This window comes from Oryzias latipes, chromosome 22, assembly GCF_053564925.1.
Source record: "Oryzias latipes strain Hd-rR chromosome 22, Olatipes_Hd-rR_3.1".
Classification (NCBI taxonomy): Eukaryota; Metazoa; Chordata; class Actinopteri; order Beloniformes; family Adrianichthyidae; genus Oryzias; species Oryzias latipes.
In genome coordinates this window covers 29,348,914-29,374,975 of record NC_136258.1, presented here as the reverse complement: position 1 = coordinate 29,374,975, position 26,062 = coordinate 29,348,914, and the positions used below count along the sequence as shown (strand labels likewise).

Sequence of the window (26,062 nt, the reverse complement as noted above, 5' to 3'; positions counted from 1 at the left end):
GTTTCTTTGGCAGCACATTTAAACACTTTTAAACTACTAATAACCTGTCTTTAAAAAAATAGAGCATTCTGGATCAGTAATATTTTAACAAACTTTCTCTTCATGTGTTTGTTTCAGGAAATGAGAACAAATGAGTTTGACTCTTCATCTGAGGATGAGGATGTGGGAGATGAAGATCTGACTCCTCTGCACATTTCTTGGTATGGAAAGGGATTTTTTTTAATCCGTTCAGATCCTCCGTCCATCATTCACAGCTGTGTTGTGCTTTAAGGTTACCTCTGTCTGCGGTCGAGTCTTCACAGTTCCTTGGAATATGTGGACTTCCAGGTAAACAGGATTCCACCAGGTGTAGTTCTGTTTCACATTGTTAATAAGCAGAGGGAAATAACTTACTGTTTTTCTCTGGATTCCAGGCTGCAAATACAAAAACATCCGCAGGGATCTGCAGAGAGACGTTGGTGAGTCTCACAACCGGCGTTTTCTTCTGACTCGTAATGCAAACAATCCTTCATGTTTCCAACCGCGTAGGAAATGTCCTTTAGAAAGATGTGCAGGTTTGAACTCATGCCACGCGTTAAAAAGATGTTTTTCACCTGAACTTTAAACCTGTTTGGTTTCAAACCCTAAACTCTGGAAAAAAAAAAGCAAATTTATTCGTCTTTTCAAAGTTCTTCTTGTTCTGATCTTTTTAAGATAAAATGTTTTCCAAACCGCCGATCTGCTTTTATTCTAGAGAGCGACCTTGAGGTCGCTTCCTCTGAGAGTTTGCTTCCTTTGGCAGGTGTGAGAGCTCACCTGAGAACGACGAAGAGCGACTAAAAACAGGCAAATCTTAAGAAAGAGACACAAATTAGAAAAATGTTTACGTTTTAAAGTCGCGTATTGACGAGCGGCTGGCAGGTGTGATCATCTGACCAATCCGGAACTGACGTTTCCTGGAACTTCAGGACAGATTCTCTTTACTTTCAGACATTTATAAAACCAAAACCAAAGTTTTAGAAACGTTGAACGAATGAAAACGTCTGAGGTCCAGACTTTGATCCCTGAGGAACGCCACCAGACAATCGGAGGAACAGGATTGTGACATTCTGGACTTCAGCAGCTCCTAATTCTGTCTGAAGCTACGTCTTTGATGCCTCACAGTCATGAGAACGTTATAAATCCTCCTCAATCTGACTCTAATTTTTCCTACTGTTTGTCTTGAACCTTTGACCTTTTATGCGTTTGAAGCTCTAATCAGGATCAGGATTGTTGTAGATAGATCTTTGGTTCTTTCCATAGTTTGTTCCTAAAAGACCTTCGGTTGATCTTCTCTGTGCTCTGACCCTCCTCCACCTCCTCCTCCTCCTCAGAGGAGCTTCACAACCAGGGGGTGCAGGATGTGCTTGTTTTCTGCACCAGAGGGGAGCTCAGCAGGTACCGAGTCCCCACCCTGCTGGAGGCGTACGAGCGGCGAGGCCTCACGGTGCAGCACTGGCCCATCCCCGACGGAGAGGCGCCGGAGCTGGAGCAGTGCTGCCGGATCCTGGACGAGCTGCAGCGCCACCTGGAGGGCGGCAGGAAGACGCTGATCCAGTGAGTCTTCGTGCTACAATCGATGAAAACGCTGCGACGTCTGAGTGTGTAGCTCAGCAAAGCTCCACTCAGATCTGTTTCCTGAACGTTTTCTTTAGAAATTCAATTTTCCAAATCTTTTAGGATTTTTGACCCTCAGCTGCTTTTGCTCGTCTTCAGTCCAGACTTATTCTCTCAGACTAATTCCTTCTTTCTCCAATGTTTAGTGTTTTTAAAAAGTATTTTTTATTTGTAGCTAAAGTAGAATTGAACAATGTACAGAAATGAGGCGCAAATTCAGACTTTTCCACAGTTTTCCAGTTTTCTTCATGAATTCTGCCGTTTAAATCCAGTTTTGGCTCCAGATCAGAAACTGGTTTGAACCTCGGATGACCTCAGCCGTTCTTCTGTTCCAGCTGCTTTGGAGGTCTGGGACGATCCGCTCTGAGTGAGAAGCCAAACTTTGTGTTTTGAAGTCCGGACGCCTCCTCCTCCTCCTTCACGCTGTCCTCTCCTCCTCAGTCGCAGCTTGTTTGCTGCTTCAGCTCTCCGTTACCATGACGGCGAGCGACGCCATCAAGCTCCTCAGGGAGCTGCGAGGAAGAGGAGCCATCCAGACCGTGAAGGTGAGGACGCTCCTCTTCTGTCTGCAGGAAACTAAGAAAATGACCTTAAATACATTTATTCATGCAGAAATAAATAAAACAATAAATCGTTTGTGTCCAGCTTTTTACCTAAAGTGAAGCAAAAGATTAATTAGTTTAACCAAAAAAAATGTCAACACTTTTTTGTAGTTTAAAGTTTAGAAACATAAAGAATATGAACATCTAAAGGATTTAGAAATGCGTCAAATCTGACTATTTTAGCTAAAGATGAGGCTTCAAAGCATCAACGGCAGGAACTAAAAGCTGCTTCTTAGTTTAAAAAGTACTACACTTTATTTTATTAAACATACTACTGCAGTCCATCTAATTGTAGGAAGTAGACAAAGTGAATACTCTTTTTAGACTAAATGAGGACATTTTACAATATAATGATAAAAAAGGAGGATTTTATTTTATTTTATTTATCCCACAATGGGAAATTCGTTTCCGCATTTGACCCATCCCTCCACTGGGGGAGCGGTGAGCTGCAGCCGATTATTATTATTCAAGTACACTGCCTCCCGTTTAGTGGACACTAAGTAAACGTGAAATGTAGAGTCGGATATCATCAGCATAGAAGAGAATCAAACTGTTGGAAAAGTCGAAGGTTGTGTCCCAATTCCTTTACCATGTAGCGCCTTCGCCACTTTATAGGGATGTCTGAATCTACAATTCCAAAATGCAGAGCCCTAGAAGTTTCCCAGAAGTCTCTGCGAAAAACCAGTGAGCACTGATGCTCACTAGCCCTTGTGCTATCCTATGGGGTCCAGATGACCCGATCCTTACATTGACATGTTCCCCCTACCATGACAAAGGTGGATAAAGGTGGAAAGATTTCATGTAATCCATGGACACCAGTGAAGATCACAAATCATTGAAGAAAAAAGGTTCAGAGCACTGTCTAGTGGGTCTAGATGACCCAACTCCCAATGTTAAAGTGCTAATGGTCATCTTGACCCCATAGGATAGTACAATGGTTAAAGCTCCAAAAACAAAGATTAGAAAAACCTTTCCTGTCCTGTTCCTTCAGACAACAGCGCCCCCTTGATGCGTCTGATAGAACTTCAGGACTTTTCCAAATGGTTTTCAGTCTTTGATTCTGGGAATGAAGGAATAGAATCCTGATTTTTATTCCTTTTTTTCTTCTGCAGCAGTACAACTTTCTCCACGAGTTTCGAGAGAAGTTGGCGGCGCGCGGGGAGAGCGGAGACGCTTCCACGGAGCGCCCGGTGTCCCGCTGATCCAGGACGTCTCCTGCCATTCCTCACAAGTCCTTTCCTCTCTGAGTTGCACTTTAAATCAAATCCTTTAATATATTTTCTCTTAAAATCAATGATGGAAAAAAGTTTTTTTCCGGTTTCATTTTTCTCGTTTTCTTCTTCTGCAGCTTTCAGCTTAACCGTCTGCTTTCGTCTTTTCTTTCTTCTGCAGGTCAAACACAAAACTCTTTTTTTACATTTGTGTCATTTAACCCTTGTCCTATACTATGACCCCCCCTTCCATTGACGTGTTCTCCCTACCATGACAAAGGTGGATAAAGGTGGAAAGATTTCATGTAATCCATGGACACCAGTGAAGATCACAAATCATTGAAGAAAAAAGGTTCAGAGCACTGTCTAGTGGGTCTAGATGACCCAATGTTAAAGTGCCTAGGATAGCACAAGGGTTACGCCGGTTTTCTGTCTTCATTTCGACTGAAAATGTGAACTTTTTCTCTCAGACGTCGTGTGTTCATGTGTGAAACCCAGACCTCAGAGTGAAAACATGATTAGATTGAAATAAATGTTTTAATGCGACACGGGGAAATGAATCTACATGACAGAAATGACAAACAGTGAAAGTCTGGCCACACCCACAAATGACATCATTGGAGTGTTCGGGGCAGAAACACAATCCTCTAAATTAAAAACTAGGAATAAATAGGAGGAAATGTTTGAAATCCAAAGGTCAAAGTTAAACTCGACCTTTGTCTGCAGACGTAATCCAATAATCTGGAGTCACAGATTACATGATGAGTAAACAAACGTCTCTGTCCACGTGCCCCCCCCCCCGTCAGAAATACCAGCTGAGTCTTCGGCGGCAACGAATCAGCTCGCCGTCCTGATGACGGATGAAAAACTTTATTTAAATCTCAAGCGGATCAAAAACAACCAATAAAAAAGTGTGTGTGTGTGGGGGGGTCCATTCAGATGTCTTCCATGAGCGGTTCTGCAGAACCGTGAGGAGCAGACGTGTCGGTGAAGAGCCAGAATGTTTCAGGGGGTGACGGCCTGCGCCGAGTCCAGGTCATCGCCGAGCCGCGAGGCCCAGCGGGTTCAGTCTTCCAGCACCGGATCTTTGCTTCTGGTCGTGCGGGTCGACCCGTTTTAGGAGCTCACCAGAACGTAGATCATCCTGTGGGCAGAACGTCAGACTTCAGCCTCAGAGGTGATTCGTGACTTTCAGTCTGATCCAAATGTTCTGCTAAGTTTTCTCATTTCTCAGCAATAAACCTCCATCCCTTAAATGTTAAGTTTGTCCTTTAGTTCACACCTCGAGCCAACGATCCATGGATTAAACTTTCACAATATCCTGGTAAAAATGTGCGAGCGATAGGGGAACGCCCCTTTGGCGAGCTCGCAAAAGCTGACGCCGTTCAAGATCTACCAATTTTATGTCCAATAGTTTCCCCAAAGTATCTTCGACGCCCGAGGCGTCAATCAATTAATCAAAATCCTTAGGAAGAAGTTTTAATCTGAAGAGACATTGACATTTTCCTGGGGTCAGAGGTCACCGAAAGTTACGCAGCAGAAGTGTTCAGTTTCAATGTCGAGTCAATGACCAGACTGTCTGTTGGGTTGTGGCCTGAAAGTAATCTGATTACAAACGCCACCCTAACCCTAAATGTTAGTTACGACATTTCTGGCTCTGAAAACGAGACGAAAAAAGAAAAAAACTTCAAATGATTTAAGTTCGTTTCAGCTTAACGACAGATCAATAGTTTAATGTAAAGTTTAGATTCTCTGACAAAATCTAACTGAACAAAAGTCAAACTTGAAGGAATAAAATTAAACGAAAAGTGTTTTCTCTCAGTTTGAGTCCAAAGAACAAAAAGTTCTGGTTGGACCTGAGAGCGGGCTGGTGGGGGCTCCGACACGGAGACGTACCCGTAAAGGTAGTAGAAGAAGGACAGCAGGTAGAAGGCCAGCTTGCACCAGCCCTCCTTTTGACAGTAGGCCAGGATGTCTGCGTTCATGATGGTGGTGGGGTCGTAGAGTCCCGGGCAGCTCATCACGGGTCTGCTCATGTACCTGCGGAGAAACCGAGGGCGGTGGCAGGGTTACGAGGGGGCGGGGCGAGCGGGAGGACCAGCTGAAATGTTTTCACCTACCTCCACACGTGATACGCCAGCAGCGGTAGGTTGAGGAAGAGCGTGAGCCACTCTGCGGCGCAGAAGAACATCACGCAGAAGAAGAAGTGGATGAGGTACTCGGGCAGCACCAGCTGGAACAGAAGGTCAAACGCTCAAGAACTTCAGAGCCGAGAACCAGAACTCCAGGGTGGTTAGGATGTGGGATCATCGAGCAAGACGTTTATAAAAAAAAAATCCGCAAGACGCCTCCAAAAATCAGAGAGAACAAAGTCTGGATCTCCAGAGTCGAACTAACACCCCCACCCCCCCACCCCCCCGGTTCTAAGCCATGCACACCTGAGCACAGGAAGGAAAACTACCACCTCCATCTGAAACGACCCGCTCTGTGAGGGGGCGGGGCCATGCCGCAGCAGCAGACTGCCGGGGTTGGGCTGGTGTGGGGGGGTCAGCCGGGCAGATGGAGGCACCACATGGAAGCCATGCAGAGGGCGGGGCAAACCGACAGATGGACAGGTGAAGCGCAGGGGGGAGGGAGGGAGGGAGGGGCCGTGGTGAGCAGATACCGCCAAAAAACACGAGCGAAGCGGAAAAAAGGCTGCAGACCAGATTAACCTGAAGAGACGACCGCTTTTAATCAGACTAGCCCCTCCCACTAAGGAGACTGGCAACCAATCAGTATCCAGGAATAATGCTGAGATCGGGTTGAGCCGCCATCTGCCCTGAACCGCAGGCGGTGCAAACGCGGTCCAACCGACACCAGAGCCGCTCAGCCTGCAGCTCAAACGCCTCAGAGTCCAAAAATCACGAACCGGGCCTCCAAACAGAGATTCTGTGATCCCGTCAGCGTCTATGCAGATGGGGGGGCCACTACAGACGACATGCATGCTGCCAGCATTTGCAAGTCGTTTCAGTTAACAGCTGCACCTTTAGGGCTCCTAGAAAGCCCAAAACATGTATTTGATCAAAAAAAAGGAGAAATAAATTCAAATATACTAATATTTATAAAACCATGCGACTATCAGACTGAACTCAAATAACATCTGAAACTTAAATCGTAGAAAAGCAAACTTGCTTCAAAAAAAGACAAAAATAAGTGAAAAGGAAAAGTGAAATAACTTAAATAACTTGGTTAGTTAACTGAAAAGACGTTTGCAAACACTTCTCCGTGCAAAACGACAGACTGATCCGAACCAAGCAAACATTTCAAAGATGGGTACAAACCTTCAAAGCAATTTTGACCCTCTTAATCTTTTTGACCTTTTCAACTGTCTTTTTGCCACAAAAAGGTGTTTAAAGAATAAAGCAGGTCGCAAAAAAAAAAAAAAAAAAAAAAAAAGGCGTTAGAGTTTGACAGCCGACAAGATCACTGAAGTCATCACAGCTGGGTTTATTCAGCAGAACAACCGGGTCGGTGGAAAAAGTCACAGAATAAAGAGAGCACGTCTGCATGCCGAGGCAGGAGGGGTGCACGGGGGCCCCACGGGGGCCACTTACCGGATTTAAAGTGTTACACTGATCTATTGGATTCTTGTAGTCCGTCTTCAGCTCGTCAAATGCTATTATCTGAAGGAGCAAGACACACATTCTGTCATGAAGTATAAAACGTGTCCAGGACTGTTTTAGGTCAAATAAAATGACATTCAAGGGAATTCAAAAATACTAAAACCAAATAAATTAGTTGAAAAATGTTCTCTACAAATTGCATTCAGTCAAACTGCTAGCCTTGCTAGCATGAATTCCTTCTAGTAGAAAAACTTAATCCGGACTCTGATCTGTTTTTACACACAGCATCGTTATCTACACGGAAATCGGAATTTAGGGCAGAATTTGTGGCACAGCGGCGTTTTTTCCTTCCTGTAATTACTAAGGAAATAACATCTAAAACTTCATAAAGAGTAAAAGCTGAATGAGTCAAACTATATTATTTCTGTTATTTCCCAACGTTTTCTACAGAAAACGTCCCTTTAGGTTTAGTAACAACATCCGATATCCAGGACAAACGCACCGCATAACGTCTGAACAAAAGAAAAGAAAACTGTTTTACAACATTCCGTCTGAGTAAAAAATAAACAATATCTGGACGCAAAAAGCCGAGTTTCTAACGTCTGGGTCGATGCTAGCGTAGCATGCTACATGCTAACTAGCCGGCTAGATGCTAACTTTACCACTTTCCGTCTTTTCTGTCAGAAATATTGTGGTTTCAGTTAAACTATTTTATAAACAAAACATACCACACATGTTTATGATTACTTAAACCTAATAATCGATTAAGTAAAAGTTTAGATTTGGCGTAAACGTGTCCAGACGTTAGCATGATAGCGGATCTTAGGATGTGTTGACTCAGAACGACAGGGTCCCACATTCATTCTTCAGTTGTTCACGGCGTTTACAAGGTCTAGGCGCGTCCACGGGGCTGGACGTGTACTTACATGCCAAATGGCGAAGAAGATAAGCGCCGCCGTTAGCAGCAGAGCAAGCATATAACAAAAGGCCGCGAATGTGAACGCCATGATTTCTGCTGCTTCGTTCGGAGGATGATGCAGGCAGCAGCCGCAGCAACGGGTCTTCTTCTCCTGTCATTGTTCAGGTGAGCCGCGCCATGTGACCGCACTGCTGCCATCTGGCGGCTGTCATTGGCATAGCATGCAATACACAGTTATATTCTGGCAATCATAACATCAAAATGTAAAATAAGAGCAGGTGGTCAACATCACTGGCTTTTTATTTGGACAACAGGACACTAAGCACTTTTATAAAGTATGGAAAAATACAAACATCTCAAGTTTCATTGATGCCATCAGACAGGTTTTGATAGTCATGTCAGCTGTTTTTTTTATTTTTTGAATAAAAGGAACCAGAATCGGCATTGGACCAAAGAGAACACTTATCCAGATCAAGCAGACTGAATGAGGATGAGCAGAGTGACAGCACTGAAGAGACAAACTAGAATGTCTTTTCCACCTCAAATTTAAAACAGTTTATATTCAAAAAGACCAGAAACAATAAAAGGTTAAATTAGCAAATGTAGTGTTTATTTTAGATTTGATGCAATGTTACTCAATCTGATTTTTTTCTTCTGTGTTTTACAGCAGCTAAATTTCAGAAAGATTTAGTTCTTTGTGTAAAAACCTAAATGTTAGTACAATTTAGGTGTAAAGTGACAAATAGAATCTATGAGACATCAGAGTAACAGTGCAAATCTGGACGTTTCTGTTTCAGTAAATGATGACGAGAAGTTTCATTCAACAAAGATGTAATTTCTATAAAAGAGATTTCTGTTGTTTAACTCAGATCCACATGCAGGGAGAAGTCTTGGCTTTAAAACATAAAAATTAGCTTAAATTTTTCAGGCTGATTTCAGTTTGTTGCTTTTAATGTCTCATTTTATTTTGAAAATGTTTCATTTTGTGCAAAAACAAAACAACCCCCACCCCCAGCTTTTGTTTTGAAAATCTGTATGTGGAGCTAAATGTTTCCTGCATCTCAGATTCTACAAGCCTCAGATTAACAAAGAAGCCTTTATGTTTTTTCCAAAAGGAAAAAAACAAAAAGGTGTCACAAAGAAAATGGATCAGCAGTTTAACGGCAGCAACGGTGGAAGTATCATGATGTGGGTCGCTAATCTGAAGTTTGAGCCTGAGTGAAAGTGAACCAAAGAATCTTAGATCTGAAGGACTTTTTCTACGTTCTGCGTCGTCGCCGTTTCCGAGGCTTTTCGATGCCGTGTGCTTCCTGTCAAAGTGCTGACTCAGCGCCGCTGAGAGTGGAAGAGACCAACTGCGCTCGCAGGCTGCTCTGAGGACTTTGAATAATGGCACGAGGTACGAGCAGCTGCGGCGCCGGACGCGGGAAACCTCCGATGGTCGAACCCTGTTCTGTACAGAAAACGGTTCTTGTCACATTCTTGAGCAGCCGAGGGCCCTAGCATGCAGACTCGGCACCACATTCATTAACAGCAGAAATGATGACTGACGGGGAAAACGCTCGCCACCGCCGACTCGAGCGGAAACGTCTGGAATGTTTAGTCGGGATTAAAGTTCCTGGAAGAGTCACAGCGGGAAGCAGACAGGCAGAGTAACGTGCTGAAGGAGAGACACCGTTCAGACCAGAAACGACAGAACATCAAAAGAAACCGAAGAAAGGCGGGACTTCCTCTACAGAACCAAACAGAACCAAGGAGATCCGAAAAACGTTACTAAGCTTTAAAATTCTCCACAGAGAGGATGGAGATGGACCGACGTCGGGATCGGGAGCGCTCGTCGGTACGGATACGTCACTGGCACATGAGACAAAAACAGAGCCGTGTCGGAACCGCGACTGCAGAACCCGGACCGAGCCGCAGACCGCCCCGCACGGCCGCTTCCACAGGTGAAGAGGAGAGGAAGAAGACGATGAAGATGGGCTGGGCTGGAGCCTCCTCACACCCCAAACCTCCGCCTGAGGCCGCCGCGTTAGCGGAAGAAGCCCAGTTTCTCCCGGAGCCACTCCTCTGTCAGGTCCTCTGTGTTTCTGATCTCGAACACCTGAAACAAAAGACGAAGAGTTTGTTTCATCGTCTGATCAACTTTCACAGCGTGGATTCTGCCGTTTTCAGCCAAAATCCCCCCAAAAACCTGTGCCGTTTTAGGACGTAGTTTCTGCAGAGCGCCAGGAGTTCATTAAAAATTCACCTCTGAATTGTAGGAGGGACTATTGGTAAATATTACAAAATTTAAGTCACATTTTTTTGTGTGCTTGTATGTATGTGAAACATAAAGATGCAGTGTTTCATCCCGTTTAAATTAAATGTTTACATAAATAAGATAAAAGACATTTTCTCTATTAATTAAACGAACAACGTGACAGCGCCCCCCCCCCCCCCCCCCCCCCCCCACACACACACACACACACACACTCCGTCCTGGAACGATCCAAACAGATTGACGGTGAATTCTTCTTCCGGTTAAGCCTGTGAGGAACGTTGTGGCGAGCACAGGAAGCCGAGCGGGTCGACGCGAGGTCAGGATGTTCACTTCCTGCTTTCCCTCGTCAAAGGTCACTGACCTTAGTGAGTTCCACCGTCTGCACCAGCTTGTTCTTGCTGCCGGCGTACATCATCTGCTGCTCGGGTCTGCAGCCTGAAAAAAAAAACACAGAAGAAGTGCCAAAGCGCCGCTGTGGACTCGAACGTGCGGCGGGAGAGCCGTCTTACCCACAGGGCTGGAGAAGATGAAGCAGAGCGGGTACGACACCCGGCCGTCATCGTGCTGGTACTTGTAGCTGTAGACGATGAACGTTCAGAGCGCTAAGGACACCGTCACACAGCGATGGGAAAAGCAGTTCTGATGGATGATGGGAAATGCAGTTCTGATGGACGAGTGGAAACAGGACCAGAAGGTCTGAATTCAATCTGGATTCTTCCCAAAACCTCCGGACAAACGCTCCGAGGCCCGATGAGGGCCGAGGAATACTCTGAAAATTCCTCAAACATTTGGACTCTAACTACGGTGGCCCTGAAGTTCAAATGAACAAACTATTCAATGCAAAAACACATTTAACACATAAAAGAAAAAAGCAAAACAAAGAGGAAAAACATCAAAATAAAATTCCACCAAAATAAGAAAGTGGAAAAGTACCAGTTTCCTATTGTTTCATTTTTTAACTTTTCATGTTGATTTCTGGAAATTAATTTAGTTTTCAAAAATGTTTTAATGGGATTTTGTTTCCTAAAACGAAAAGTGGTTTCTTTTGTTTTGCTTTTTTAAAAATCTTTGTTTTTCGTGCTGAGTGATTTGTCCTTCAGGGCCACCGTACCCAACAGACTTTGAGCAGGTTTACTGCACAGGAGCACAAACAACTTCTGTTTAGGGCATGGAGGTGGGAGTGTGAGGGTGAGGGCTGCTCCCTTTTGAGAAACCTCAGATGTTTCACATCGGCAGAGTCAGGAGGCAAAGCCAGTTGGAAAATAATTTTTTTCAGCATAAATATGTTCATATTTATCAAAACTCTTCTTTAAAAATCCCATTCTGTGCTTCGACTCTGTGGATGACGGCGTGCGGACCGTTTAGGCATCAAAAGACGACGCTCCAAAAGGACGAAGACGCTTCTCCACAGCTTCATCATTTATCAAAAGGATATCTGGGCTGGCGCTCGGGAAGCTCGTCCTTCAGATCATCTGGAGAAATGTCCTGAAAGACAGAAGAGGGCGGCTCGGTTTTCTGCTCCCGTGAGAGAAGCGGGACCACCGGAGACGAGGACTCACCTCGTGCTCCTCGTCCAGAATGACCAGCTGTCTGTCCTTATCGATCTTCACTGCAGGGAAATCAACCAGTCAGTTTGGAAAAGACACAATCTGAGGAGCAACAACTGAATGTTCAGTGAGCTCTGGAGAGAGGAGCTTCTGCTTCAGACAGGAGGACCCAGGGCCGCTGCGCCGCCCGCCCTCTCGCCGCCCGCCCGCTGCGCCGCCCGCCTGTCCTTCAGACACTCCACTGACTTCTAGTCAGCTCTGAGTTTTGACTACGTTCCTGGGTTCTCCTCCTCCTCCTCGCAGACAGACCTCCCCTCCTGCCAAGAAAACCGTTGTGGCCTCCACCCTCCTCCACCCATAAACGCTGCATTTAAAGCCACTAAAACTGGATTTTCCGGGCTGAACGTCAGTCGCAGCTATTCGGTTTTGATGAAGGGTGTTTGTTCTCTTTTCGTGCTCCAGTTACCCTCCATAATGCCCCCCCACCCCCATTTTCAGTTCAGCGCGCTGAGAGGAGCCGAACGTCGATGAACATCGAGTCCCTGCAGCTCCATGTGAGGCTGGGGGTGGTGGAGAGACTCACACTATAATTTAAACCCCCCACGCTTCATGTAACTCTGCAGAGATCTGGGTGAGGGCGGCGGGACTCACTGACGATGGCCGCGTTGTTGGTCTCCTTCCGGAAGCGAAACTGCCGCAGCTTCTTCACCAGATCTTCATCCACGTCACAAACCACCAGAGACTCGCTCTGAGGAGGAGAGAAGCACATGAGCTCCAGCTGCTCCTAACGCCTCCTTCCAGGAGGAGCTCAGAAGGAGGAGGAGATCAGATCCTTACCTGCCTTCCAGGAGGAGCTCGGGAGGCAGGTAGGATCTGATCACGTGACCTTTTAGGGAAGTGGAGCTTCCAAACGTCACATGACTGTTTTCATTTTAATTTAGAGAGAAAGGAATCGCCAATCTGCTGTTCGGTGGATTCTGACCTTCCAGAAAAGTTCTACAGAACTCCAGCAGACAGACTGGAGGTCTGCTCCTTCCTAAACAGATCATGGAGTCTGGATTTCTCTGAGATCTTCTCAGATTAGGAGGAAAAATGTCTGAGAAATGTGGGTTTTATGGACAAACGGCACTCTAAAATGAAAGTTTATTCATTTTCTGGCTAAATCTGTCCCTTCCGCCTCTGACTCCAACCGGGAGCATCAGAACGCAGGTGAACGGGTACAGGATTACCGCCCCGGTGTCGGGAGGGCGCGCGGAGCGAAGTTGTCGTGACACCCGGGCAGGAAGAAGGAGGGAAATGTCGGTAGAACATGAGGAGTTAGCACGAAGCTGCAGACAGACTTGTTCAAACACATCCATGCTAGGAATCAAGCTGAAAATACACACCGACAGGAAATCACACGGACGAACCTTCAAAATAATGGTTCCTTTGATGCCTTTATATTTCAAAGAACCGTAGACAACTTTGTGCATAAAAAGAAACAATATATTTTCAGTCAAGTCAGTGATGCCAAATTAGAATAAAATAGGTTACCATTGATCTTTAATGGCTTACTTTTCAAGTACAATGAAAAAGAATTGACTGTTAGAGTTGCGTCCTTTTAATTTGAAGGCACTAGGCGGAAGTAGAGCCATTTCCATCTTAGTGCGCTTGATAGCAAAGGGTGGAAGTGATGCTAGGCTAGCAGGCTAACGCTAAACCACCTACGATCGCGCTCCCTCCTATAAAAAACAAATAAAAGACTACAAAATAAATAAATAAAAAACTTCTCTTTTGTTTGATCTTGTCCGTTGGGTCGCAGAAGTGAAAACAGCGGAAGCAGAATAACCTACCATGGTCACGGAGTTTAACAAAGAAATCCCGAGAAGCTGTAGCTGCGGTTTTGAACGGCAGGGAGGCTGACTGACGGACGGCTCGGAGCGGCGCAATTCCAGACAGACGCCCCTCCTTCCCGCCTCACTCTGCTCACTAAACCCCTTCTAAATGACAACAGTCAATAAATATGTCACATGAAATCACATTTTCAGGTTTTATACAGATTTTTAATACATAAAAACGTGTTATCATGAAAAAAAATTAATCAGGTTAATTTTAAAATGGACAAACTTTCTTGTTTGTTTACTAAACTTATGGGGAGCGCAGGAACACTTAATATTAAGTTAATTCACAAACGCACTATAGGATTCAGATTGTAAGGAAATAGAGAATAGATGTTAAATGTGAGAGGTATGTGTTGTTTGTTTCCATGACAGCTGCTGCCTGCTGCACACTTACTTCCGCCTCTGTGATCTCATACGTCATCAGTCCGGCGCATGCGCATCGTCTTTTAGGAGTTTTGAGTTTTGGAAGCTAACGCTAGCTTTCACTGCTGTTCTCCTGGTTTCCACGGCTGGATAAATCGTCGCTTTCCAGCTTTTGTTCTCCCTCTGGGATCAGCGTTACTTCCAGTAAGGTATAAAACTCAACTTTAGGCGCTTCTCGCTTTAGATGGAGAAAAAGTCAGATTAAACGAATGTTTACCAGCAGTTAGTTAGCGACTGTTGGCTAGTGGTCGAGAAGCAACTATTAAGTTTTTTACTCACAGCTGCTGTTAGACTCTAACAGTGTTGGCATTTTTAAGAGCTTTTTTGTTATAAATATTCTGTGTATAGTGAATGCGGTCAGTATAAACGTGTTAAAGTGATGTCGCAGTTGTTCTGCTGAGGTATTTGGACTTCGTCTGAATTCCTCTGTGCGTCAGAATGAGAGGATGGAAACATTTGATCCGAGCCTCTGTGGCTCTTCTTAGTCTGTAATGTTCAGTGGTTGATACTGAAAAGATGTCAAGTCAAACTGACCGCTTCTGTTTCTTCTTTTCTTGCAGATCATGGCAGATTTCTCTGTGAGTTCAAAGAATTCCCTCATGATTCCGGATGTGCTTTTGTGGGCGGGGCCTGTCATTTTACCTTTCTCTTTTTCTTGTAGCTATCAGATGCTTTAGGGGAGGACACGCCGAGCCAGGCTAAGAAAATTGGCAATACCAACCCTTCTGCTCCAACTGGAAATCCTCCTTCAAATCCAGGGTGGCCTTCTTCCGCCCCCGGCGCCCCCACCCAGCCCTCAGCCCCACTCGACTACAACAGTGGACCCTCTGGACCGGGGGCCCCGGGACCTTTCTCGTTCCCTTCAGGTCCCGGAGCTCCAGGCCAATATCCAGGACCGCTTTCAGCTCCGGGTGGCTTTCCCGCTGGTCCTGGAATACCTGGACAGTTTCCACCTGCACCAGGAGCTCCAGGCCAGTACCCCTCCGGTCCGGGAGCGCCAGGGCAGTTCCACGGGCAGTACCCCCCTGAAGCAGCCCCAGGACAGTTTCCTGGAGGTCCTGGTCCCTATCCAGCAGGGCCATATCCGTCTGGCCCCGGAGCTCCTCCTGGGCCTTACCCAAACGTGCCTTATCCCGGCGGCCAACCAGGAGGCAACGGGATGTACGGACCCGGAGGACCCGGTGCCTTCCCCCCTGCCACCAGCCCCGGATTCCCTGCATTTCCCTCAGGAGGATTTCCTCAAATGCCGCCTGGCTCCTGGGGTCCACCTGGAGGCGGCGGTTTTGGTCCCAACCCTGGTTCTTTTGGTCCCGGTCCTGCGCCCATGGGTCCGTACGGTGGGCCCCCTGCTGCTGGGGGCACGCTGGTGAGTGTTCACATTTCACAAGTTTTCCAGCACTTGCTTGTAGCGTTTGGTTTTTCGGTGTGAATCGGGTCTGGTGTCCTGTGGAGATCCTCTCTCAGAAACCGTCTCTCTCTGTGATCCAGAGGGGGTGGACTGCAGCACTCTGGTCGGGTTTAAACCACAGCTTCTGTCATTTCTGTAGTCGGTGCTCTGCTGGGGTGCGATTGAAGCACAAAGCAGCCGAGGACTTTGAAGTTCTAAATGAATGCGTTTTTTTGTTTTTCAGCCCAGATATAATCCGCCTTTTTATTGAAAAGTTGGACAAGGACGTCACTTCCAGAGTCGACATGTGGTTTGATTAGTGCTGGAATCTGAACTCAGAATAAGTTTAATCTATTTCAAGTGCAATAATTTCCTCCTGGACCTGAGTCAGCTGCATGTTTAGAATGAAAGCTGTTTTTGTCATTTTTTCTTTGAATTCATTGTGAATTTTCACAGAAATGTTTGTGTATGATAACCTGGTGTTGAAATAAAGAAAGGACAGTGATTCATAAAGGTGTTCCTGCAGGAATGTGGGCGGGGTCCAAACTTCCTTTAATGTTTAACTAAATACTTTATGGCAGAAAGCCACCTGTTATATGGGGGGGGGGGGGGGGCATAAAGAGGTAAATATTCTTTTTTTTTTTAACACATTTTTACAGGCCAGTTCGGATCATTTCTCAGTTTAAATGTGTGTTTTGTGCAGATGTTGCCGTACGATCTCCCCCTTCACGCTGGAATCATGCCACGACTTCTAATCACCATCATCGGGGAGCCGGTCCCCGGGGCCAACAGGTCTGGGTTTACAGTCAGGCTCCGCCTCCGCGCGTGTTTGCCGCTCTGGCCGACCCTCATGAGCGGAATCTGCTTCTTCCAGGTTCCAGGTTGACTTCATCAAAGGTTCGGACGTCGTGTTCCACTTCAATCCTCGCTTCAACGAGCAAACGATTGTCAGGAACTCCAACCTGGGACACTGCTGGGGGCCAGAGGAGCGGGACGGGGGCTTTCCATTTGTGCAGGGACGCACCTTTGAGGTAAAACGACAGCTACAGAGACGGATGAGCAGCTTTAAGACCCTCGGTCTTCTGGGAAAAATGTGGCACTTCCAGTTTAGGATTTAAGGTTTTTCTAAACAAACGACTCGTCAGAAGAAGGTTTTCCAAAGTTCCTTCAGGAACGTCGTTACTTCCGTTTTCAATGATCCTCATGGATGCATTTTATGTGTTTTAATCTAAGGAATCCACTATTGTTGGTTTTCAAAAGTGTCTTAAAGGCTTTATTAAGTAAAAGGGACAGAAATGATCAGTTTTCTTCTTTGTTTCCCTTTCACTGTCACAAAAACAAGCAAATTGTTTTTTAGGAAAATAAAGAGAAATGAATAGGATTTACATATTTAGCAGGACTAACTGTAAAACATCTAAATGATCAGAAAACACAGACACTCCTGTGTCTCTTCTGAAATTCTGTATTTTAGTTGTTTACATTTCAGAATGTTTCCGTTGACTTGTTTTATCACAAGTGTTGTTGGGAAGTCTTAATCCCAGAGGGAATTTCCCGTCTGACTGTGCCGATGCGCTCCGGCTCTCTGGTTGCTCCCCTCAGCTGAAGATCCTGGTGGAGGAGGACTCCTTCAAAGTGGCCGTGGACGGCACCCACCTGCTGGAGTACGAGCACAGAGCGGGCGGGCTGGAGGACGTGACGCTTCTGCGAGTCACGGGAGACCTGATCCTCTACAGCGCCGCGCCCAGCATGATCTGAACCGGCCGCCGGGGAGACCGGCGCGTTTGAGCCCCGTGAGCGATCGGTGCTGGCGGGCGGCGTTCACCCCACAGCAGACGGCAACCTTTTCTCAACCCATCGAATGACTCTAAATGCACCCAAATGAGGATTTAGGTAAATTACGTCTAAATAGAAACTTTAAGGAAAAGCTAATATATATAGAATGAAATGACTGTAGTGGAAAAGCCTCCCAAACAGTGTTTTGTTTACATGTGTGATTCTTCTTCTGTTCTTTCTATGAATTTCACTTCAAGCCTTTGCTGTGCATGAACGTTTGATGCTAAAATCAATCCTGAACCCGTTTCTGCGCGATGACCATCCTCCTGAGAAAATTGGAAAACACAGAGATGGGTTCCTAAATGTGTTGCCAAAGAGGAATCGTGGACTATTTAGATTTTATAAATAAAGGAAACGACTAACAGAAACTGATTCAAGCTGTTTTATGAACTTCATGCTGCATTTCTCGACCGGCGTAAGGTAGTTTGCCATCTCTGGGTGGGTGGAGTATCCCTGCCCCAGGTGGAGGAGTTTAAATACTTTGGGGTCTTGTTCTCGAGTGAGGGAAGGCTGGAGCGTGAGATTGACAGGCGGATCAGAGCGGCGTCCGTAGTCATGCGGTCGCTGTATCGGTCTGTTGGTGAAGAGAGAGCTGAGCCAGAAAGCAAAGCTCTCGATTTACCGGCCAATCTTCGTTCCAATACTCACCTATGGTCATGAGCTCTGTGTCATGACCCAAGAACCAGGTCCCGAACACAGGCGGCTGAAATGAGCTTCCTCTGCAGGGGGCTGGACGCTCCCTTAGAGATGGGGGGAGGAGCTTGGTCACCCGCGGGGAGCTCGGAGTAGAACCGCTTCTCCTCCACATCGAAAGGAGCCAGTTGAGGTGGCTCGGGCATCTAGTCCGGATGCTTCCTGGACGCCTCCCTGGAGGGGTGTTCCGGGCATGTCCCACTGGGGGGAGGCCCCAGGGAAGACCCAGGACACGCTGGAGAGACTACGTCTCTCAGCTGGCTCCAGAGGAGCTGGAGGAAGTGGCGGGGCGAGGGAAGTCAGGGCATCTTCTTAGACTGCTGCCCCCGCGACCCGGTCATGGATGAACGGAGGAAGATGGATGGATGCTGCATTTCTGCTTTTCTTCCTCAGACATCACCTTCCAATTCTATATTGTTAATCTGAGATGAATCTGGGGATTTTTCACTTTTGTGTCACTGTTGAAGCCTCAGAAAAATCGGATCAGAACCAAACCTACACAGATGAACTCTTTCTATGCAGGAACATCTAGAATGGAAAAAAATGTTAAAAAGCAAATTCATTTTTCATGGAAATGTGCAGCAAAACTTTCGGTCTGAGTTTATTCATCTGGAAAATCCTAAAAGAACAGTTTGTAAAGTTCTGAGAGCAACATTTTCCACTTAAGGTGACTCTTTCACTGAAAATAAAAATGCACCAATGTCCATGAGGCTTTCAAATGTTAGAATTTAAAAAACTTTAATTTTAATCAAAATATTTAAACAACAATAATAATCTGACTTTTTTACTCCTGTCAATCATATATATATATATATATATATTATATATATATATATATATATATATATATATATATATATATATATATATATATATATATATATATATATATTCCTTATAGCTAATTTTCCACTTTTCAGGTGAAGGTGAACATGGTTTTTGGAAAATTTACATCAAAACTAGATTTAATAAATCAGTATTGAGATTCAAGAAACGTGTTCAACAAATATAATTTGCATGTGTTTTTACAATGAGGCCAAAAGAAATTCTTTAATTATTTGTGCTTTTTTAGGGTTTATGGATCCTGTTTTTTTTTTTAACTCTAAGGCGGATTATTAAAAAGAAAAAAATGCATGAGAATAAAGTTGTAAAATGATGGGAAAAGTCAAGCATTTGTGAGAAAAAAGTCAATTTTTCAGGAAGAAAGTTAAGCTTTTTTAATGTTCTATTAAACCTTTAAAATGTTTTAACAAAGTTAAATAACTGATTTATGTTGCAGACAGTCCAGAGAAATCGGATGGATAACGCACTGAATATCAATGAATCTGCTTTATTTTATGTAAATGTACCACTTTATTTAAAAAAAAATGAACATTTTCCTTGTAAAATAAGATTTTTTAAACTCAAACTCATGTTTTTTCGTCCTTAAATTTGCATTTTTTTTCCTTATAATTTCTCGACTTTATTCTCGTATATTTATATTTTTTGTTTCCTTCTACGCTTAGTCGTAAAACTCAAAATATCTTGGATAGCATTTACATTAAAAGCTGAATTTTTAATGATAATATTGGCTAATAAACAAATGTTAATGTTTGAACGTATTTGGGTTTAGAACTTGCCAAAACAGGAAGTCCACTTTAAAACCCTTTCAAGGAATTACTCAGAAAACGGTTTGGAATTCCTGGAAACTGTTGTTCTTTTTTTTTAATGAGGATATTAAAACAACTGAGCATCTATTCTTTGAATGTTATTACTTTAATGCCTTTTGGGATGATATACAGTAGTGGCTCCTCCCAAAGATTCCATGTTTAGCAGACTTTTCTATTAAGGACATCATTTATGGGTTTATTTTAGATAACAAAACCACAGAAATTTTCTTATGTTATAATTATCCTGGGTAAATTCAATATACACAAATGTCGATTCCTTAAACTCAAACCATATTTTTTCACATTTTACAAAAAAAGTTTGCTTTTATTTTTCATCCGTAAACTTCATAAAAAAAACTTGCTATGTAATTTATGGCTTTTTGAAAACCCATAAGTTAATAATCATTCTAATGCCCATGTATCCCCCTTTTTTTGGTGCTTTAATCTTATTTTATTTAAGTTTGTATTTTTTTGTTATTGTATATTCGTTTACTTAATTTTTGTCATTGTTTACGTTTTTCTTTGTCTAATCCAAATATAATTTGATGGGCACCTTGTACAACTGCCACAAATATTGTAAACCTCAAGTTTGACGGAGCTCTTTGACGCTGGATTGGACTCTGAGCGGCGGTTCCGCCCCCGTAAACACTCCTCTGTTGCGTCATTTCCGGTTTTCCGAACTTTCGATCGTGTCAGTTCAAAGGTCGTCCTGCAGTTCCTCCTCTGACCGTTGGGGGTCAGTGAAACTATGAGTTCCGTCTGGACCGGAGCATCAAAATCGAAACTTTCAATGAGTTAAACTCTAGATAAATAGTTTGCCCCCCCTCGTCCACTTTCTCCCCGGCTTGTTTTAATTGACAGTCGGGACAATGAACGGCTCGTTGAACTCGCCCACCGACCCGGTGAACATAACGCTGAAACGGGGACCGACAGGTAAGACCTCGGTTCGCAGTTAGCGGTTTCCCTGCTTTACCAGGAGTCCGGCTGTCAGCACGCGGAAGCTAAAGCTAATCTGAGAAGAGGGTCCGTCCAGCCTTGAGCTGCCCGCGTGAGGGTTGTGGATCGGTCCCGGAAGTCAGTAAGAAACGTTCAAAACTATTGACCCTTCGTGAAAAAGACTGCAGGTTTCTGGTCTGAAGGAAGATAACGGGCAGTCTTGTGAACCGATGGTTGTGTCCGAATCCCGTCCCTACGCACTATATAGTGCACTATTTGTGCGTTCGCCATTTTGTAGTGCTGTCTACAATTCCAAAACCCAGAGCCCTAGATATTTCCCAGAAGTCTCTGTGAAAAACCAGTGTGCATCGATGCTCACTAAATCGGCGAATATAGACCACAATGCATTGCGTTGGAACAACTTTTGCCATGTATTTATAATGTGTGTGTTTTTTTAACTAAACCATTAATGTTTTTATCTTCAGAAGACAGTGGACTCATAGGCTGTGTCCGAATTCCCACCCTAACCCCTAAACTGCTAAAAAATTAGACTATGTAGTGCCCTGAATTTTAAAAGTAATTCAGATATCAGGCGCACTACTTTTTTTATTAAACGGCAGATATGACGTCATCGATTTCACAAAGTTAAAATCTAACTAATATGAGCATTCTACGACGATTATTTAAGAGTCCGCTGTCTTCTGAAGATAAAACGTTGATGGTTTATTAATAAAAAGAAATTTAGATAAATCTTTTTGGCGAAAGTTGTTCCGACACAATGCATTGTGGTCTATAATGGCCGATCTAGTGAGCATTGATGCACACTGGTTTTTTAGGGCACTGGATTTTTGAATCGTAGATTCAGACAGCACTACAAAATGGTGAACGCCCTATATAGTGAGTAGGGAAGGAATTCAGACACAGCCATAAGTAAGCAACGCAAAACGCTCACATCAATTAGATATTAACTTCGTGAAATCGATGAAAAAAAAAAGTAGTGAGCATGGTGTCTGAATTGCTTTTAAAATCCAGGGCACTGCATAGTACTGCACTATCTAGTTTTTTAGTAGTTAGGGCGGTGATTCGGACATGGCCCCAGTCTCAAGTTTCCCGTTGTAGGACCCCCCCACGCGTGGACGTCCCCGTTGGTTGTGCTCCTGTACTTTGATCAGCTGTTGTTGCAGATCTTCTGCTCTGGTCCTCAGGTCTGGGCTTCAACATCGTGGGAGGAGTGGACCAGCGGGACGCCATGAATGACAGCGGCATCTACGTGTCCAAGATCAAAGAGGACGGAGCGGCGGCGCTGGACGGGAGACTCCAGGAGGGAGACAAGATCCTCTCTGTAATCCACGCTGTCTATTTATGGGATGGAGTTATTGTTCAGAGAGAAGAATTATGGAAACTATCTTCTGTATTATTGCCCCTTTGAGAGAAAACGCCCTGCCACAAACCCGCCAAAATGTGACGATTTTCACATTTTTTCACAATGTTAGAAAAACTTGTTTGAGGTTAAGTCTAAATCCACAAGCAGAGTTTTATTGACCTTTGACCTCAGGAAGAGGCTGTCATCTTGAATTTAAAAACAAAACCTTTGGTACCTTCTACCAATTTGAACTACTGGAGATTTCTGTCCATCACCTCCTAACTCCTGGAGCTTTACTAAAACGCTACTGTTGTTTTTAAAGTTTATAGATTTTTGACGACGTTAGTGGCGTGACGAGCTCGCAAAAGTGGCGGCCCCCGTTGCTTACGCACCTTTTACCAGAACGTTGGGAAAATTTAATACATAAATCAGCTAAACCTGAACGAAACAACATAAAATATGAATATATTAGCAGTGTCGGCGTGGTAACAAAAAAAAACTCAGTTGCTAAGGAGATCCCCAAATATTACTTTAGCAGATTCTTCTAAAAGTTACATCAATCTGTTCGTCACCTCCAGACGACCAAAAAATAAAATGGTTGCTATGGAGATAAAACCAACAGAAAAGAGTTTTTTTTTCATGAATGAGGGCAGGAGCGAAGGGGAGAGTGAGGGGGTTGTAGCTGCCACTCAGCCTGTGAGGGCGGGGTCGGAGGGTGGCGGCGAGGGCGGGTAGCGGCCAGCCAACGCCGCTCACAGCTTTGATTTCAGTTTGGTTTCTGAGCCTTCTGCATTGGCGATCCCCCTCTCTCATTCGTTTTTGTGTGACGCAGATAAACGGGACCAAGCTGGAGAACATGGCGCACCGACAGGTGGTGAACATTTTCAGGTGTGCGGGGAACCAGGTGGAGCTGCACGTTTTGAAGAGGCCAAAAGAGGATGTGAGTGTTTTTCTGACCCGGAAGTTTACTCTGATGTTCGGTTGGAGAGAGAAGAGTCTAAAGGTTTTTTTTGTTCTCTGTGTTTTTAATCAAGTAGTTGCAGAAATACGTACAAACCAAACCAAAGATGTGATCGCTTTAGTGTTGTGAAAGATCTTTTTCAGAAACACAAAACCCTACAGCCGTTTCTCTAACCATCTCTGCGTTCTGAAAAGGTTTTATTTTGAAAAAAAACATTTATTTTGTTGGCGTTTGACCAGAATGTTCATTACTCTGTGCAGAAAAACAGGCGGCTTTGATTTTGAGGCTGCTCACAAACTGAGCATGAAAACAGGAAATACTTTGTAACAAGATCTTATTTTGGCGGGTCTGAGCAGCTAACATGTGAGCATCTCGCTAACATTTCCCAGCATAGATGAGACGTTCAAACCAGAAATGGGACCAGAACTCGCTTCCTATGTGAGAAGTTTTATCATAAGTTATCTTTCAGTTATCGACACCAAACTTTACAGAAGTATAGCTGACTGTGTCTGACTGTTTCCTGAATATTTATTTGAATTTCTCGAGCTGAGAGCAGCTTTGAGCTTCAAACACGTTATTCTAGTCTTTTATTCTGGAAACCTCAGTTGCAGCTTTAGCAGACGGGGGTCTGTGCCCTTCTGTCTTCAGGTTTACTGCATATCAGGTGATGAGATGAGGATCTCTTTGCCTTTGAAACAGTCATTTTGTACTTGATGACATTGGTGGAGGATGTGATGAAGGGGCTCCTGGAAACCGTGACGAGTCTAACGCAGACGTTTGTGGATGAGGTGTGACCTGTGACCTCGGCTGATTCTGGACGTCCTCTGTCTTACAGTGGACCCGTCACAGACCTGCACCTGCAGGATGGACGCCTTCGGCCCTGCCCGTCCTGGGATTTCTGCTGGCGCTCTCCGCTTGTGCGGTGCTCGTGGTCCGAAGGATCCGGTCTTCTAACTGACGTAAACACAGAAAAACGTAGCTTAACGCCAAAGAAGTGAATGAAGGACCAGCGTCTGAACCGTAGAGGCTTTTCTTCCCTTTAGCAGGTGATCGTGTCGCCAACGAGTCTCTCCGACTTTTACCTATCTGTGATTAACTGTAGCTTCTGGATAGCTCCTCCCACGCGAGTCACGCTCGCCTCCCGCCGATGAATGTGTGGCGTGAGGAGGGACGCATGTGAATATTCCAGCGGCGGAGCTGAGATCCGCTTGTGAACCGCCAGACTCTTGTGGGAGGGGCTTAAAGTGAGGGAAACGCCTCCAGCGTCTCAGCTCCGTTCACGCTCAGACGTAGATCTGATCCGTCTGCCCTCTGAGCAGATCTCCATCGGGTCTTCAGGAGAACCCGATCCTTTCAAACCCCGACATTCAGGCTCTGTCAGCAGGTTCTTCCTCAGATTCCCTCCTGGTTTCAGACTTCAGACCCAGACTGCTGCTCCTGCAGACACAAAGGAAACAGAATCGGTGGAAAAAATCTCAGAGGTTTGCACTTGATGGATTTCCTCCAGCAGCAGGACAGGAGAGCTGAAGTTCACTTCCTGTAAATCTGTTAACGTGACGCTCTGGCATCAGAAAGGTTCGCAGATGAAGTCCGCTCTGTTGATTGAAGTGTTTCAGGTCCCGAAGCCCATTTCCTGTCAGATGTTTTTCCCCTTTCGTGTCCAAAGCCTGGCTTAAGGCGGCGTCTTTCTTCGTGAACATGGCGGTCGTTAAGGATCTCACAGAGAACACTGATGTCTGCCTGCCTCTGTGGAAACATGACAGTGTTTGTTGTGACGAAGCACAGAAGGCCAAAGAGGACCTGCATCTTTGAGCAGATGTAATGTTTGCATTCCAAAATAAAAGCACTGGTCTCCAATGAAAAAGTTTTTTTTTTTTTAAGACAGAATGAAAAAATTGTGATTAAAAAATAAATGATGCAGCAGTTGAAAGTGAAAGGGCTGTGGGGTTTTCTTTCAGCAGTGTTCTTATAGAATAAAATTAGATTTATAGGAATAAGTAGGAGGAAGATTTGACAGCAATCTTTAAATGTTATTTATAACCTGGAGCTGCTTCGTCTTCATGAATCACATCAAAACCCATAGATTCCTTTGGAGCCTCATCAGCCTCTGTCTAGTCATCTCCTTTGGAGAGTCAGGAAGGTGTTTAGGCTTGTAGATCAGAGGAGAAAAAAGAAACGTTGATACTTGAATCTGGTGTGGAATCAGAACACAGATGGATCTAAATTCCACCTTTATGCTAGAGAAAATGCATAATCTAGCCACAGGGGTTGCAAGCCAGTTGCCTCTGTGCCGGTCCCAAGCCCGGATAAATAGAGAGGGTTGCGTCAGGAAGGGCATCCGGCGTAAAAATTGCCAAAATAACCATGCGAATCATCCACAACACTTTAGACATACCGGATCGGTCGAGGCCCGGGTTAACAACGACCGCCACAGATGCTGTTAACCTACAGGGTGTCGGTGGAAATTTGACTACTGTTGGTCGAAGAAAGAGGGGAGGCAGAAGGGTCCGTGGCCAGAGAGAGAAGGGAAAAGGCAGGAACATAGGTTTGAGAATAGGGACTCTTAACGTTGGCACAATGACAGGGAAAGGCAGAGAGCTGGCAGACATGATGGAGAGAAGGAAGGTAGATGTACTGTGTGTGCAGGAGACAAGGTGGAAGGGCAGCAAGGCACGTAGTATTGGAGGAGGATACAAACTGTTCTATCATGGTGTTGATAGGAAGAGAAACGGGGTAGGAGTGATTCTGAAGGGGGAGTTTGTAAACAGTGTTCTAGAGGTGAAAAGAGTCTCAGACAGGATGATGAGCCTAAAGTTAGAAATTGAAGGGGTGATGGTGAATGTAGTCAGTGGGTATGCGCCACAGGTTGGCTGTGAGTTAGAAGTGAAGGAGAGATTCTGGAGTGAGTTGGATGAGGTCATAGAGAGTATCCCCAGAGGAGAGAGAGTTGTTATTGGAGCAGACTTTAATGGGCATGTTGGTGAGGGCAACAGAGGTGATGAGGAGGTGATGGGTTTGGTGTGAAGGAAAGGAATCTGGAGGGACAGATGGTGGTGGACTTTGCAAAGAGGATAGAAATGGCTGTAGTCAACACTTACTTCCAGAAGAGAGAGGAACATAGAGTGACATACAGAAGTGGAGGTAGGAGTACCCAGGTG

General features: G+C 44.8%; 5 protein-coding genes and 1 long non-coding RNA gene across 12 annotated transcripts in view; 3 read left to right on the top strand and 3 right to left on the bottom strand.

Annotated features, from left to right (window-relative positions):
* cdkn3 (cyclin dependent kinase inhibitor 3) overlaps positions 1-3,994 on the top strand; it is a 5,739-nt gene extending 1,745 nt beyond the window's left edge. For all 4 annotated transcript variants that reach the window (XM_011490049.4, XM_011490050.4, XM_004082075.5 and 1 more), the window contains exons 2-8: positions 118-200; positions 272-327; positions 414-458; positions 1,353-1,575; positions 1,971-2,002; positions 2,077-2,180; positions 3,350-3,994. In XM_011490049.4, coding sequence (XP_011488351.1) covers positions 121-200; positions 272-327; positions 414-458; positions 1,353-1,575; positions 1,971-2,002; positions 2,077-2,180; positions 3,350-3,439 — 630 coding nt within the window. In that variant the 5' untranslated portion in view covers positions 118-120 and the 3' untranslated portion in view covers positions 3,440-3,994. The remainder of the gene's footprint in view (positions 1-117; positions 201-271; positions 328-413; positions 459-1,352; positions 1,576-1,970; positions 2,003-2,076; positions 2,181-3,349) is intronic.
* Positions 3,967-8,260, bottom strand: cnih1 (cornichon family member 1). The gene is made up of 5 exons (XM_004082076.5): positions 7,980-8,260; positions 7,045-7,113; positions 5,569-5,681; positions 5,345-5,488; positions 3,967-4,592 (listed from the first exon to the last, which is right to left on the bottom strand). The coding sequence occupies exons 1-5, from the start codon at positions 8,058-8,060 to the stop codon at positions 4,565-4,567; spliced, it is 435 nt and encodes a 144-aa protein (XP_004082124.1). The 5' UTR covers positions 8,061-8,260; the 3' UTR covers positions 3,967-4,564.
* Positions 8,113-17,670, top strand: lgals3a (lectin, galactoside binding soluble 3a). Of its 3 annotated transcripts, none has more exons than XM_078941224.1 (6): positions 8,113-8,137; positions 14,643-14,660; positions 14,744-15,448; positions 16,173-16,261; positions 16,344-16,500; positions 17,069-17,670. In XM_078941224.1, exons 2-6 carry the CDS (start codon positions 14,646-14,648, stop codon positions 17,222-17,224), a joined length of 1,122 nt encoding a protein of 373 aa, XP_078797350.1. In that variant the 5' UTR covers positions 8,113-8,137; positions 14,643-14,645; the 3' UTR covers positions 17,225-17,670. The 3 variants fall into 3 exon arrangements, with proteins under 3 accessions (XP_078797350.1, XP_004082126.1, XP_011488353.1); XM_004082078.5 differs by lacking the exon at positions 8,113-8,137 and adding an exon at positions 14,105-14,226; XM_011490051.4 differs by lacking the exon at positions 8,113-8,137 and adding an exon at positions 14,109-14,231.
* Positions 8,255-14,095, bottom strand: gmfb (glia maturation factor, beta). Its single transcript, XM_023951708.2, has 8 exons — positions 14,054-14,095; positions 13,612-13,758; positions 12,431-12,527; positions 11,792-11,841; positions 11,668-11,717; positions 10,742-10,824; positions 10,594-10,667; positions 8,255-10,073 (listed from the first exon to the last, which is right to left on the bottom strand). The coding sequence occupies exons 1-8, from the start codon at positions 14,078-14,080 to the stop codon at positions 10,002-10,004; spliced, it is 600 nt and encodes a 199-aa protein (XP_023807476.2). The 5' UTR covers positions 14,081-14,095; the 3' UTR covers positions 8,255-10,001.
* The window catches only part of LOC101161844 (deubiquitinase DESI2), a 21,900-nt gene continuing 13,058 nt past the window's right edge, over positions 17,221-26,062 (top strand). The window contains exons 1-3 of one of the 2 annotated variants that reach the window (XM_078941231.1): positions 17,221-17,359; positions 21,786-21,922; positions 22,776-22,883. In XM_078941231.1, the coding sequence (XP_078797357.1) occupies positions 17,338-17,359; positions 21,786-21,922; positions 22,776-22,883 (267 nt within the window). In that variant the 5' untranslated portion in view covers positions 17,221-17,337. Of the gene's footprint in view, positions 17,360-20,365; positions 20,578-21,785; positions 21,923-22,775; positions 22,884-26,062 lie in introns of those variants that run through there. The other variant, XM_078941230.1, reaches the window with a different exon arrangement.
* On the bottom strand, positions 17,672-18,080 carry LOC110017496 (uncharacterized). The gene is made up of 2 exons (XR_002292912.2): positions 17,951-18,080; positions 17,672-17,876 (listed from the first exon to the last, which is right to left on the bottom strand). It is a non-coding gene; the product is annotated as an uncharacterized LOC110017496 (long non-coding RNA).

Coding starts and splice junctions, on each gene's coding strand:
- lgals3a (XM_078941224.1), top strand. Junction 16,262..16,343: donor CCGGTCCCCGGGGCCAACAG/GTCTGGGTTTAC, acceptor TGCTTCTTCCAG/GTTCCAGGTTGACTTCATCA. Junction 16,501..17,068: donor TGCAGGGACGCACCTTTGAG/GTAAAACGACAG, acceptor TGCTCCCCTCAG/CTGAAGATCCTGGTGGAGGA.
- gmfb (XM_023951708.2), bottom strand. CDS start 14,080: ATGACGTATGAGATCACAGAGGCGGAA. Junction 10,825..11,667: donor CTTCCCGAGCGCCAGCCCAG/ATATCCTTTTGA, acceptor AGCGCTCTGAAC/GTTCATCGTCTACAGCTACA. Junction 10,668..10,741: donor CATCTTCTCCAGCCCTGTGG/GTAAGACGGCTC, acceptor TTTTTTTTTCAG/GCTGCAGACCCGAGCAGCAG.
- cnih1 (XM_004082076.5), bottom strand. CDS start 8,060: ATGGCGTTCACATTCGCGGCCTTTTGTTATATGCTTGCTCTGCTGCTA. Junction 5,682..7,044: donor AGTGTAACACTTTAAATCCG/GTAAGTGGCCCC, acceptor CTTCTGTTCCAG/CTGGTGCTGCCCGAGTACCT. Junction 4,593..5,344: donor TTCTTCTACTACCTTTACGG/GTACGTCTCCGT, acceptor TTCTGCCCACAG/GATGATCTACGTTCTGGTGA.